Consider the following 15,685-nt stretch of genomic DNA (forward strand, 5'->3'; position numbering starts at 1 on the left):
ATTAGTTTATGCAACATAATATGCAGGATTCGTCACGATATTTTCCTTAACTGCCGAGCAATAGATGAACTATAAATTCAAACTAAGTTTTATATGTCAGTATTTGAAACCGATACTTCGGTTATGGTTACCGTACTTACTACATAATTTATGGTGAATTTAAAACATTAAAAAAAAAAACTTCATGGTAACCTTAGTCAGATACGAATTCCTAAATCTATTACTAGGGGCCTTTAAGACATAAATAGACATCACCTATGTTTTATATATCTATACTATACTCTTTGTTTAATATTATTTTATCTGATGGGAATCGCGCCATCTTTACGTTGATAGTATCATGTCAAATCCCCACTAATGTTAAAAATAACTGTATTCAGTTTCAAATCATTTGAATGATGTATAAGAATGCAACAGGAACTAAAAAACACATTTTTATTTAAATAGTATAGTTATTACTTTGTTTTTTTTGGTTTTTTTTTATTAAAAGTACAAATGTTGCTTAGAATGTATAAAGTCTCCACATTTGGTGATTCCTAGAGTTTTATTATACATATGAATCGGACTGGGTTTGTGTATTTATCGATTTGTACAAAGAAGATGCTGATAATGTAATATAACACATTTCAATGAAAATACTACTTCGATGATATCAAGATAAACGCTTATCTCTTAGATGAAAAAAAAATGTAAAATTCGTGTACGTACGTACGTGAGTGCGTGCTCTTAAACAAATAACTCTAAGACTAACTTAAGTGTGATTTTATTTTAACCACGTTTTGCTTACTAATTAACTACATTGTATATTTCAAAAGAATGTGTCAATTTATGCACAATATTGTTTTAGGTAGTTATTTTTTCTTAAAGGGTTATGAAATCGCGGCAATTGCAATTGCTCGGATCGCCAATCAATCAAAATATATAATCAATATATTTTTTACATAAATAAATACCAACATTTTAGGTGTAATATTTATTTACACAGCCCACTCACTGCTCAGGTGACCCATTTATAATAATAGACAAACGTGTTGTGCTGAATACGAACTATTACACTTTGTAAGGAGTCGGGGCGAAGACGCGACAAAAAGTGTTGGTAGTGCTAGTGCTGCACCAAAGATAACTCACTACTCACTCACTAACTCACCTTATATAAGATGTTTTTCGAGAGCGTGTTAAGAGTCAGTGTTTTTTTTAAATTAATAATATAAAGAAAGAATATCAAACTGCCAATTCTAAATTCAAATGTAATGAAAAGTTAAAGCATAAAAACTAATTCTCCGTGCACACAATAACTAGGAATACAATGACTATAATGGCATACGTGCTTATCTCGTATCACATCTTTCGTGCGAACGAGACATTGTGCACATTCGTGTCGCACGCGGAGAGTCCACATTGCGCCGCGGCTACACAATTATAACATCATGATGCTTAAAAAAAAAAACATTTGACGCAATATTTATCACCCGTCATTTTTATTATAAATAAATTAAACTTATCTGAAGTATAGCAGTATACAACCACGCGTATAGTGCGTATAGTCGATAATTTCAGGAACAAACGAAGACAATAAGACACTACCGGTAACAGTAGTACCAACGGCTTAACGTAATTTCTGACTGACGGATGTGTAATTCTGCCCATTTTTAAACTACAGCCATGAAGGCTAACCGATACACCAAAAAGGCACATAACACCAACATTCACTTCATAATTACAAATGCATTTCCGTGCTTCGAACCGAATGATAAAAAACCCGTGTTACAAGTTACCAGCCCATACATAACGGTGGAGCCAAAATGATATCGTCTTACATTAACAAATTTTATTAATCTATCCACTGATCGTGATTTAATATATAATTTTAAAGTTCTATGTCAATATTCAGTAATTATTTAATGTGGCAATCAGTAGTATCCATTTATTTATTGCTGGCATTAATCATTAGTCGTGTTAGCGGCACAAGTGACGTATAAACGAATTATTTTTAATCTGTTAAAACGATAACGCTATCGTAATGCGATAACCATTTGTGTTCAAACAATGCCGAATATTCGTTACTTAACATGTCCGTCTTATTTTAATTTTATTATAATTTATGATTTTGATAATATTAATTATATATAATAAATGTTAAGACCTCATTTTCGTTTACCGATTTCGATTAAGTATTGAAACAGGAGGTGGTATTTTTTATTATACCGCGACAAATTTGTCCAATCTTCGGTCTTCTTATTGCGTTACTACTTATTTAGTAACTGTTTTCACAGCTTTCGCCGAGCTAGCTCTACTCTGCTCAAAAAATGTGAGAGTTCGATTAAACTTGGTCTATTGTGTGAAGAGATTTAAGAAATAGGTAGATTATTTTCTTAATTTATCTTTGTTTACAAATATCCATATTTTAAATTTTAAATATTCATATTTTACATAAAAAAGAAAAACATTTAGGCAATTCGTAGATGCCTTGTTTTAATATTTGTTTCTACTTTTTATTTTTAAATAGGCGAAAAACAATATAATCTCAATTCTTATATAAATGTGTTTTTTTTTTTCAATATCTCGAGGTATAAACTTTAAGGGTCGATGGCCAAAAATACCGACAACTGTTAGAATCGATTTAAAATTCAACGCGTTTTCAATGCTTTACATTTGATGACGATGACTCAACTCGGAGTTAGTTTCCTCACCGACATTGTCACAAGAAATTCCATGTGATGATGATTATTACTGTAGATTTAAAGAGAGAGAGAGACCCAGACTTGTAATACTTAGCTTCTAATATTTTAATAAAAAAAAACATTCACATAGTTTGGAATATACTATACAGCTGTAGTTTAAAAAATCTGCTTCGTTCAATTTAATCAAAGCTGAATCACACGTTCTTTATGGTTATTCTCCCTAACGGCATTACTTCACTCAGTTTGGCGGGTTCGCTTGGCAATATCGCTTTCTTTGATCAAACGGTAGTGGTACCACGCAAATATAACAAAACGACGTATGAACCTGCAAATAGCTCTATAAACATATGTCAAATATTTGCTTGTTCACAAAATATAGATTCCACGAGCGGTGGGATCAATCTGTGTGATTCCTTTCATATGAACCGACAAAGAGACACATATATGTATTTGTTATGTTTGCATTATTTGTGCACACATCGCTTTATGCAAAAATATTTTCGAAACTATTTAATTTAACTTCGAAATTTTATGAAAATTGAGAATTCGCGAAAACGGTTACGCCACATTTGTTATCGTTAGATACTTACTTTGTAACGTTTTTCTTCCAATAAATTGTTGCTATCAGTCTGATTTAAGGAGTTAGCGGTATTACACTCCCACGCCTCAGTCAGCACTTATATATTATATATATACCCGATATCTCGCCGGTTGTAGACAGGCCCATCAGACTACCAGAGTGAGGATAAATATTGTTATATTCGAGGAGTTTTACAGACACGCTGTCCGCCTTTGGTATATCTTATCTTTTATTGGTATAGTTTTGTTAAATTGCAATAGTAGCAATGGCCGAAAGCGGTCAGGAGGACATCAATGCAGGTCCATCTTGCAACAGAATTGTCGTTGTATGTAGTTACAAAGAGCATGTACTTATTAAGTACAAACAGTTCTTAAAGACTTATCGTTTCTCGGAAGTATAAATGATAAAAATCGCGATAATTAAATGGAAACGTAAAATGTTGTATAAGATAAAAAATCAATTATTATATATCTAAATATATTGATTACATGATCTAATCCGCTTTTATCAAGTTTTATTGTTGATAAGGTATTAGAAAAACATTGGAATTAATGTAGTTTTTAATCATATATACTTGTACTATTTAAGTTTATAATTCGTAGAATCGCAACTTAAATACATATATTCTAAAATTATTACAATAAATGATTATTATTTATTAGAAGGACTATTTTAGAATAAAAATTGCACCCCATAAAACCTTTATAAGTGTTTACGTAATCGCTTTGTGTAATATTTAATAAACTAAATATTAAGATGCATTAAAATTTCCTTTTTCAATTAAATTACGAAAGCTATTCCTTGATATGGTCTTACAAACATCTGTATCAGGTAAATAAAATATAATTGTATTGCTAAGTTAAACCCTACAAAACCCCTAGGACAAGATAACGAGAACTTAATAAGAATGAGTAATTATATATAATTATAGTAAATGATTAATAATATAAATAAATATGAATGTATAGATACTTAACATGAGCAGATACTAGCTTGCAGTTGCAGTTAATATTTTGACTTTCTTTCACGTGCCATATGCTTTGTCCACTACCGTTGTAGTTTCCCGTTATTTGTCAGTTCAGACTATATGGAACTAGACTATTGTCTTCATTGTTGAACTAAAAAATATTATCAAAATTTATAACATATATTTTACTTGGTAAGGCTTTGGGCAAGCCCGTCTGGGTAGGTACCACCCATTCATCAGATATTCTACCGCCTACTAGCAGTACCCAGTATTGTTGTGTTCCGGTTTGAAGGGTGAGTAACTATAGCCACAAGGGACATCTTAGTTCCCAAGGTTGGTGGCGCATTGGTGATGTAAGGAATGGTTAAATTTCTTACAGCGCCATCGTCTATGGGTGGTGGTGACCACTTACCATCAGGTGGCCCATTTGCTAATTGGCCTACCTATACCATAAAATAAAAACGTATGCCTTGCCTAGCTATGTGAAAGCCGCAGGTTGTTCCTGATCCCTAAAACTATTGACGTTCACATAAGCTTTACGCTTAACTGGAGGGGAGAATTAGGCTAGCAATAAGAAATTTCTAGATATTCTAGTAGTATTTCCTTTCTTTTTAAATAAAAAGGATAGTAACTTAAATTAGATATTTAATCAAAGTAATTTATTGATTGTCTATGAAACTCCAACAAAAGTATATACACAGTGAATCACATGGCTTTGTGTATTCTTTAACTATGAGGATACACGATAAAATTAAGCCACGCATTTAAAAGAAATATAATTGAAACACAGAATAGTTTAACAATTCAATAAATCACAATGGTCAAAACTGTTTCGCTTGGAAGCGATGAGAACCTCAGAGCATAAAATAAACTGAGGAACGGTTAGTTTTTATAAAATAAATTACATTTAATTATAAAAGAATACATGATTTATGCTTAGACTATTTATATATCTGGATAGAGTTGCACTACAAAGTACCTTAAACAAAGAAGTTCACTTTATTAAATTTTAGTGTGGTTGACAGTTACGTTTGACACATGCCAAATGTCCCCTATTTTTCGACGCGTTGTCTGCTTTGACAGTTTACGTAGACAAATAAATAACGAAAGGATTTATTTAGCGCTAGATATTAATACTTTATATCGTCGCGAACATATTTTAAGGGTAAGTGAACCATGATAATTGCATGAACAAAGGTTAGCGACATCTACTGCCTATATCGAACTAGACTGTTTTTTATTCATTTAGAACTCTAAGAAGGTGCCTAAACATTGTATCTTATCAGTATATCGATGGTGAAAGTGTGTGTGCCGACATATTTATTGGTAAATGTTGCCACTTGAATCCGCTCAGGCCAAATGATTATAAAATTACGACTTACTCATATCATGTTGGTAGAAACACGACTATCAAATGCCCGTGTACGGTTCCCGCAAATTGTAAAAGTATTTTTCATCCCAATATAATCAGTTCTCAAGTGGTAACCTACTACTGACCGTTACTCGTCAGTCATTAATTTAATCACAAGCACCTCCGTATAAAGTACGTCTCATTACAGTGAAAGGAATTTTTAAATACAACGTACGATCGCCGACTTAAACTATTCAAATTACCGCCAAACAATTTAAGCATTTATGACTAATTGAATATGTATTATTATTCTTTCAACTATATTTTCTTCCGTAGTTATGTTTCTAGATCGTATCTACGACCATATAGTATAATAGACTACTTTCATGTAGTTAGTGCATTAACAGTTAAACTAGTGTAATCTTCTACTGAACTAACCAAATAAAAGCATAACTTTTGAGTATTTTTTATCATAGCTATAGAAACGGTGTCGAATCTATTGTATACAAAGGCAGGCGCAATTTTTTATCGCAAAGAAATTCTCAGAAGCGATCGTGAGATTCGAATTTGGCATTCAAATTAAAAGTCGGATTGCCATCTCGTCGGATTATGAGTGTAAGGAAATAGAGAGTGCAACTGTGATCCCGTAGAGTGTGTACGGGATCACAGTTGGTATATGTATGTGTGTGTACCCACTATATCTAATGTGCATGGTTAGTCGTAGTTTAAAATGCCCGCCTTTGCCGCAAACGGTCAAGAGGATTTTGTACAATGTCTAATGTAAAATAATTAATGAAATTAAAAAACTTGCTATCCTTGTTTAACTTATTTATAAAAATGAGACAAAGGTTTTCCTTCTCAAATTAGCTTTTAAGATTACACACAACACAATTGGTACTAGTATGTATGTTTTATTTTAATGGAGTAATTAAATCGCAAAATAAATGTATACGTTAAGATTAACTAACTTCGATGAATTCAATAGCTGTTAAAATACGAGGTTCAATGACCGCAACAATATCGCCAATAAAAATATAAACTTGTCCTAACGAACCTTAATGTTCTGTATCAAGCAAGATGAATGACTATTAGAGGCTTATTATCTATTATTTTGACACATTACAAGCTAAAATAATGCTTATGTTTATAGACGGGTCCGTAGATGGAAGTTAACTTATAATCGAAGATTCTAACCCACGTTATTAATGGTGATTACCATGTCTTTATTTGATCTTTCGTGCTAAATTTGATGTATCTAGTGCTCCGTAAAAGAAAACTTTGTAATGGACCATGGGTCGTATGAAAACAGCGTGGCGAAATAAACTCCAAACCTGCTGCTTAACAGTCTAGGAGAAAAGTTTGTACTTGTCTTGTTGGATAATAATAGAAAGAAAAAAAATACTCGATGGGAATTATTTTTATCAATTAAAATTTTGAAAAATCAATGTCTTCGGCATCGGTATAATCTTGCATAAAACAATGTCTTGTCTATATTAAACATAAGCTAAAACGGATTTCTTTGATATATATGCTGTATAATCTCTATGTCCTACAGTCACGCACAAAGTTAAATTTAGCCGATTCCAATCCAAGAAGGAAAGATAAACAAACCTTAGATTTACGTTTTGCATGCGTCTTACTAATAGCTTAACCATGTACATTATGCACTACTAACGGTTCTTGATTAATATAAATTTATTTATAATACAACGTTATTCCACTTTACTACTTATATCCATTTTAATTTTGTTTCCAACGTTCCGATAAAAACTTCGTCGACGTTCAAAGCGCCATTTTTTCGCAAATCCATACCGAATACAACCTATATTATTCAAGCTCCCGACCAATAATATCGCGTCAATTTGTTGTCAAATGTTTATTTAGCTTTTGTCCTCTTGTGGTTTGAATAGACTATCGGTACATGTAGGTACAAAATATATAATGTATTTATTAACATTTTCAAGTGGTACTATTGAAAGTCTTATATAATTTGACATTTGACGATGATATTTGTCATTCTCCTATGTTTCATAATAGGTATCTGATAAATCTGCATTTCCATTCGACATTTATAAATTACAATATTATACATATGTAATATCATTGTCATGTATTCATTAAATTTATAAATAGCATTGAACCTAATGCATATTGGAATTTAATAAACTAAACCAAATTATGATTCAAGTTCGATTTTTGAAGTATTTAATGTAATTAGGATGTATAAATTAAGACCTTTGTTTTCTACCCAAATATTACTTTTTAAGATATTTTTTTTGTAACTAAAACTAAAATACGTCATGTTAAATCGTATTATGAAATATATACCTACATATATTGTATGAATGTAAGTGTGTTACGAATTTCCATTGTTGTGTATTATGTAAGAATAATCGTACCAATATTATGAGGTACCTCGAGTATCGATTATACTCTTTCGTGATGATATTTATAAAAGTAAAGCAAGCTTCATTTATTACTAGATTGATATTAGTTAAGTTTAATTTAACAAGAATAGAATCAAGGATGTATTAAAACATTTTCTAATAGAATCGTTATAAACTCGAAATATATAAACTAGTTGATGGGTTAATCACTCGTTCCTGTTTTAAAATGCTGATGCAACGGAATGTCTGCGAAATCGTTTTAAAACAAACAGCAAGCTTACGTTAAATATATCAACAGTTGCTTCATTAGATCAATATCATACCTATGTCGGTTTTATAAGTTGTATAAGCTAATATAATATACATCATAAATTCAAATATGAATTTCTTTATAGTATACAATTGTTATCCATTGAGAAAATGTTTCACACGCTGTAACATAATGTTTTAAATAATTTCAGACATGGAAGACGAATGTTATCCAGCTATACCAGCGAGCGCGTGGCGGAGCAGAAGGCGGTCCAGCGATTCTCCGCCACCAGAAGTGAAGGCTGAACCCAAATCGGAGCCTGAGTCTCCTGCATCGTCCTGCCCTTCTTCGCCGACCCCTGGCACGCCTGTTACACACGTCGACTACGTCATTGACCACACGGTACGGACCAAACTAGATTAAGGCAACATTAATAATTTATTTTATGTATAATATTGATGTTAATCTCACATATTCAAAAATATTAACACACAAACATTACTATATATAGGAGTATTTGGTAAAAACCGATAGAAATAGTTGGTTTTAATAAAAGACCTAAAGAACTTTTCTCATAACAAGTTAACTGTTGGTAACGAGGCTGTCAAATGATCTCACAAAAAACCTCAAATAATAATTTACATCACCAGAATTACTATTTAAATTGGCTTTTATAAAAAAGTAGGAACTAAAAATAAACATTCTATGGAAAAGAGCATAAAGATGATTATACATTACATTGACACGAGAAACGAAGTCGTGAGTTCAAACCCAATCTCCATCAAAGCTGGATGACTTGACAAAAAACGAAAGGTCACTGGGGTTCAAATAGCCCACGATACTTTGCGACTTTCTCTGTAATTCGACCTTAAAATATAGACGATTTAAAAACCTGTAAAGTTCTTTTGTAATTACATACCGAGTTTTCCATTTCCGAACAGAAATGAGAATGCTACGGTTTCTCATAAATGTCAAACAATTAAAAACGAAGACTAGTTTTCGTATACTAGATTTAAAACGAAAAATCTCTGCTAATTGTGTACATATAGCTCACATTTACAGAGCAAGTGAATGATAAAGTGTTAACATTATGCAAATGGTCGAAGTTTTTATTAGAAATATTTAAAACCAGCGCGGCGCTGCGTCAAGGATGCAAATTCTCTTTGCAACGGAATAACAGAGCAGCTGAATGCCTGCATACTAATATCTAAGATAAAGATCAGATAACAGGACACGCAATATCCATCACCAAATATGATGATTCCGGTTTAGCAAATGTTTACATATAGTAGTTACAATTATACACTTCGGTGCCGGAGAAAATATAACTTTGAAAAGGAAAGTTGATAGACGCAAATTGTTGCTTTTGGGGAGCCGTGACGGATCATTTGGTTGGTATAAAAATCTTGTACAGGACATAACACTGACTTTTCATGTGCTCAAATTGTATCGGCGAAGGAAAGCAACCTGTTACCGGCGGTTTAAGTAACCGATGAAGTTTTACCACATGTGCCTTCACAGTACAGTATGTGATACTGTAAGCCTTCTCTTCAAACGGAAGCGCTTTAACTCAGTAGTGGGAAATTTTCAGGTTGTTACTTAAAAGTTGCTTAAGTCATTAGTATATAGTTGATATCAAAATTGTACCCATGATGCAATGCTTAAAATTTATATTATAATGAACAAGGTCAATTTAATTTCAGACCGGAACAATCCACATGCCACAAGCGGTGCTCCAGAAAGTCGGGGCGGCGGGGGTGCCGCAGCTACTGCTGAGTGCGGCGCCGCGCATCTCCATGAATAACAATAAGCTCTCCATTAAAGTCACATCGTCCGGCACTTCAGGTAGAACGCTGACATGGTTACTTCATTATGTTTCCTACCTCTTTGGCGAACTACTTGAGCAATATTTCTTGTCTAAAATTGAATTAAGAAAAAAGTTTTCTATTTTATCCATTTCTGAACTGCGGATATATTCATAATCAGTAATCAATTAAATATATATTATATTTCATTCAAGTAGGCCCTTTTTTATGTCACATGCAAAATTAATTTAGATGTAGTCCGTTTAGAATGTTATATGAATGACCAAAAGCAGTTCTTACTCTTCACTATCAATTATATTCATATATGCTGCATGAAAATCAACGCACACTCTATTCATGATTATCATATATATTACATATCATATTATACCGATATTAAGGTTCCTAACGTATAGGATATACCAATATATACCAATAGTTTATATAAGATTAGGGGTTTAATATGACATTTAAAACTTGAGATTACGTCTCTCCAAACGGACGTTTAACAATTTGAATATTTTATGTTTTGAGAATTGTATTCTTTATTATAAAATGTTTGTTAAATTTAAAGTTTTCAAATGTCTAAAGTTTTCAATGTTTAAAAGGTCGTTTGCCTCCAATCATTTAATAACAATGACTAACAAATTCTTTACCGATTCGTGTACCATGCCTTGTTCGGGTGTTAGAATGCCCATAAAATCTTTGGCAGGACAAAATATTGTCACATTTAGTACGTAATATTTACCCTTTTGAAATTATTTAGTAAACAATATTTACTACCGAATACATATTAATCCAGGTACTTGATTTCATTTGAACAAATAAATAGCAATTACTGCTGAGCATTGCTATTTCTAATTGCTTAAATTAAGGCCTAATTATTAACCATATGTAGATATGAGTATAAACAACTCTGAAATACTCGTATATTGCTAACCTAAAATTTGTAAGTAATTTGATCCTACGGTGACATTGAAAGTTCAAGGGGTCAATGCGCTGCCTCAAATGAAAATCACCTACTCATGCGTCGACTCCTCGTAACACTGGCATCACTCACCAGCAGGTTTCAACCTGCCTCCCACGCCGCCCTCGTCGCTGTCGTCGTCGGACAGCGAGGGCGCGCTGTCGCCGGCGCACGAGGCGTCCGCGCCGCCCGCCGCGCCCGCCGCGCCGCCGCGCCGCGCGCACCTCTACGTGTCGCACCACTCGCGGCAGCCCATCAACACGCCGCTCATCAGCAGCCAGCCGGTCAGTTGTCCCCTTCATGCTTATGGTGCTTTTTATGCGATACGGGCGCGCAGATGAGCCGAGGCCTCGATGCTAACTGGATATCTCTCTTACGATACCGTGATGTTAAAACTATCGAAAAATACCTTTAATACTGCAACGCAATTGTACAATATATATTTCGTTGTCTTGTTTTTTTCGTCCGACGTTAATGAGCAATGACTTAGCTTAGGATTTATATTTTAATTCACAAATTTCATTCCTATTTATTACAGAAGGGTTCAACGGGCACGCTCGTGTTAACAGAGGAAGAGAAGCGCACACTACTGGCCGAGGGATATCCCGTTCCGACGCGCTTACCCCTCACCAAGGCTGAGGAGAAATCACTCAAAAAAATCAGAAGGAAAATTAAAAATAAGGTTAACATACATGATATTTACAACTTCCCGTCTGTTATGTTAATGCGGAAAAAATTAATAACCGTTTGTGATGTTATACATTGATTAACGTCTTAGTCGACGATCCCCATAAAACGTACAAGTAATCGTCTAAGCAATCGTTAGGAACCGCCGATGCATTTATAAAGATTTATGTCTTTAAGTAATTAATTATTCATTTATCTCTTCTAGATATCGGCACAAGAAAGCAGACGCAAAAAGAAGGAATATATGGACCAATTAGAGAGGAAAGTAGAAATTTTAGTATCAGAGAATACAGACTACAGAAAGAGGGTAGAAACACTCGAGCAGACGAATGCGAATCTTCTGAGCCAGTTGGCAGCTCTGCAGGCGCTCGTGACTCGAGGCGCCAGGAAGTGACGTCGTCAAACGAAATAGTTTGCGTGACGTCACACTTCGCTCTCACATGCACAGGGACTTAAATCTGCAGAATACAAAACAACAGACGCTCTGACGTCACTCGGCAATAAACTGCTGCTGGATTCGATCACAAATAGACAACAACCTTAATACTTTAACCAATCTATGTTTAAAGCGAAACCGGCATTTCGAACTTCATATTATTTCTCACTCAAACAGTCTATAACGCTATTTGTTTTTGCTCGCTGTTCCTTCCAATCTGTGTTTCGATGTTTGCTATTGAAATAGAACTTGTAACAGTATTACGGCCGGTTCTCGTGATCAGACAACTGCGGAAATATAACCTAAAAAGGCTGTGAGAACTGACAGATACGATTTCTCACAGTTCCTAGTGTACATTCACCTATGTATTAAGTGAACAGTGACAACGATACTGTCCCCATAATGAAGTGTATATTTTGTCGATGTATATTTTAGATGTAATTTACGAACCGTTACGTAGTATCCAGAGACAAGGACTGTTAGTTGAATGGTTGCTCATTGTATTTGTTAGTAAATAGTTACGCTGTGGTGCTGGATATGATATACCTGTATTTTCGTTTAAGGTATAGCAAATTTCGAGTGCCACATTAGATATTTATTATAAACTCAGCACGTTTTAAGTGATCGTTATCGGTCGACAGCGAGCGGTACCGGGTCGTAGACGAATGTCGATACTTATTTACGCGTGTTTGAAATCTCGTAATATATTTTAGATGTATGCCTCACGGCGGATAATTTAAGTTTTCATTCGTGCGTGTTTTTATTAAAATATGCAAATAGTTTAAGGAATTTTAATTGTTACCTAAAGCGTTCGCGCGCCCGTCGCGGGGCCCCTCGCTCTCCGCGACCTTGAGTTCTGTCGATCACATTACAATGTTATTGGTCTTACAGTTTATATCGGTTGTTGTGATTCGACGAGGTGTTATAGGCTGGTGGAACTGTTTATGATGGTTTCCTTTATAGTGACTTTAGTACGTCCCATATACCAACGCGTGGCCGAGTCGTGGTCGAGTCGATACTGTGCGGTGATATCGGGAACCCTAGTAGCATAATAATGTAAGGCGAGCACACCGTGAGCCTTATCTTTTAATATTGAATTCCATGAATTTGCATTTATAGCGAAATGTGTATCGTCCTAGAGATTGTATCATGTATTTAAGATAACGTTTAGATATACGCATCAAATAGCGGACCTGATTTGTATGCAAAAAGAAATGTCTTCGGTAACGTCTAGTCTCTGTGGAAACATTCGAGGTCTCGTTGTGGAGGCGCTCGGGTCGAGGAGGTTAGCAATCCATTTAAAGCTGCGCTCTAGATAGACAAGTACAAATAACTGCATGCCTTTCATGAAAATAACGTAACTAACTATATTAACTATGAAATTTAACATACATTACTTAAATATATTATATTCATAGAATCTCGCAGTTCTTATGTATCGTAGGTCTTGCCAACGAAGTGCGAATTTGAAATCCACAACAGCAGCCGAGGGTCACCGTCTTTGTGAACTAACATTCTTTTATACTAAACATTCCATGTATCTATTTAGTAATGTGAGTGACTTAAAGTGAGCTCGAGTACTTATATCGATATATAACTTAATTTCTAAAGCCTGTACAAATCATTACCTGTTAATTTCATGTTTTATATGTGTTATGTAAGAGTTTCATCTTTAAAAGCATGATCGTAGCTGCGGTATGTTGCGGAGTTTTGTCAATTCGGAATTATTTTCACAATATTTCTATGCGAATAATTCATATTATATTTATAAATCTTTATAGTATTCATGATGTTATTAAATCTTCAATAAAAAACAAGTTAATCGATTACTAAACTCTAAACAAACATTTTCGATAGATTCCGAATGTGACAAGGTTCCAAATGAATGTATATGTTCAAAAAGTTAAACTCAATCGATCGGCATATTCGTGTTAGTATATTATATTTACTATGTGTGCAATTACTATGTTCTCTTTTACATTTTTTAGAAGTTCTTCCTATTTAGATGTAAGAGAATAGAAATTTATTTATATCGCTCTGTAATGTAATACTTCTCTCCCCGAGCCGGGATTAATGTTAAAAGAATTTATCGAGATATATTTTAAGAGATTTTTTCTAATGAAATTTTAGAAATATATATATAACACTGTTTTACGTGTCTGTCGCTATACGAGTAAGGCTAGGTTAGTGTATGTACATATATACAATTTTATCGTGGAAACTGCAAGCGTGCCTGCCTAACAATTATTGATTTTACCACAAACTAAGAATCGAACATATGAATAAATGAATGGTGATTTTTAAGAATGCTGTATTGTAGAAAACTATACATAAAAATAAAGTATTTAACTTTTATATAATATATTTAATTCCTAACATGGCATTTACCGTCTACAGAGGAGTGATTTAATTGAAAACGACTTATAGAAATTTACTAAAGTAGTTGATATTTTAAATGTATCGTTATCGAGTCCGATCCTAGAGTCGATATTAAAGGATTTATTGTATTGTAAACAAAATGCCAAACTTGAAATGCATAACTGGTGTGAGGGCACCGCAGACTGGGTGACGACGTAGAATCCATTCGAGACAATCCACGATATAATTATAATGATATAATATTGAAATATTTTTTATATATATTAAAATTAAATCTCGAATGGCTTGTACGGATGTCGATCCACGCCGTGTCGTTTTGTTATTATTGAAGTGTAATTTTATTGATAGTTTTATATGTTAAAACTATTCACTGTTACCTTGAGTCATGATTTGTTGAATCGTTTTGTTTTATTATTATATTTCAATGACATTGCGGATTTTACTGTCACCCTTGAGCTAATAAAGCGTCGGATATTGTAAATCGATTGTTTCATTTTTAATTACATACTCATTAACGCAAAGGTCTTTTGACTATTTTCCCATATTTTATAACCTCGGATTAGTTGACGTGTTTGTAAGACGTATACTTGACAATATTCATAGCTAAAGTAATGCATTTAATAATACCCATTTATCATCTTCTTTGACGACCTCCGTGGTCGAGTAGTGTGTACACCGGTTTTCATGGGTACGCCACTCCGAGATCCCGGGTTCGATCCCCGGCCGAGTCGATGTAGAAAAAGTTCATTAGTTTTCTATGTTGTCTTGGGTCTGGGTGTTTGTGGTACCGTCGTTACTTCTGATTTCCATAACACGAGTGCTTTAGCTACTTACATTGGGATCAGAGTATTGTATGTGATGTTGTCCAATATTTATATTTATATCTTCGTCAAATTTGTTTAGTAAATTAGATAAAGTAATATTACTAGTGCTAGTAGTTGATACCTTATTTATAGCACAAATCTGTTGTTAAGTTTTAAACGTTCAAAACCATCCCAAATAAAATAAAACACAGTATGTCGAGTTGTCTCCGTTTATTTATATATTTTAGCAAGCATAGAAGTCTTTACTTATACAAATCGTATAAAGTTTCGATATATAAAAAATATTTAGACTAGATTCTTATAATATATAACTTTTTGATATAGTAGAAATATTCGAAAAATTAAAAGATTTTTTGCACGAGTAATTTTAA

The 15,685-nt window shown here is 33.6% G+C and overlaps 2 protein-coding genes across 3 annotated transcripts in view; both read left to right on the forward strand.

The window, feature by feature from the left end:
* The window catches only part of LOC113397252 (cyclic AMP response element-binding protein A), a 98,817-nt gene extending 83,846 nt beyond the window's left edge, over positions 1-14,971 (forward strand). The window contains exons 3-7 of one of the 2 annotated variants that reach the window (XM_026635531.2): positions 8,428-8,618; positions 9,920-10,061; positions 11,085-11,272; positions 11,527-11,670; positions 11,881-14,971. In XM_026635531.2, the coding sequence (XP_026491316.1) occupies positions 8,428-8,618; positions 9,920-10,061; positions 11,085-11,272; positions 11,527-11,670; positions 11,881-12,069 (854 nt within the window). In that variant the 3' untranslated portion in view covers positions 12,070-14,971. The remainder of the gene's footprint in view (positions 1-8,427; positions 8,619-9,919; positions 10,062-11,084; positions 11,273-11,526; positions 11,671-11,880) is intronic. The other variant, XM_026635532.2, reaches the window with a different exon arrangement.
* LOC135194112 (putative uncharacterized protein DDB_G0285869) overlaps positions 1-15,685 on the forward strand; it is a 317,179-nt gene that overhangs the window by 265,079 nt on the left and 36,415 nt on the right. The gene's annotated exons all lie outside the window — the stretch shown is intronic.

The sequence above is a fragment of the Vanessa tameamea genome, chromosome 3 (genome assembly GCF_037043105.1).
Source record: "Vanessa tameamea isolate UH-Manoa-2023 chromosome 3, ilVanTame1 primary haplotype, whole genome shotgun sequence".
NCBI classification, from domain to species: domain Eukaryota; kingdom Metazoa; phylum Arthropoda; class Insecta; order Lepidoptera; family Nymphalidae; genus Vanessa; species Vanessa tameamea.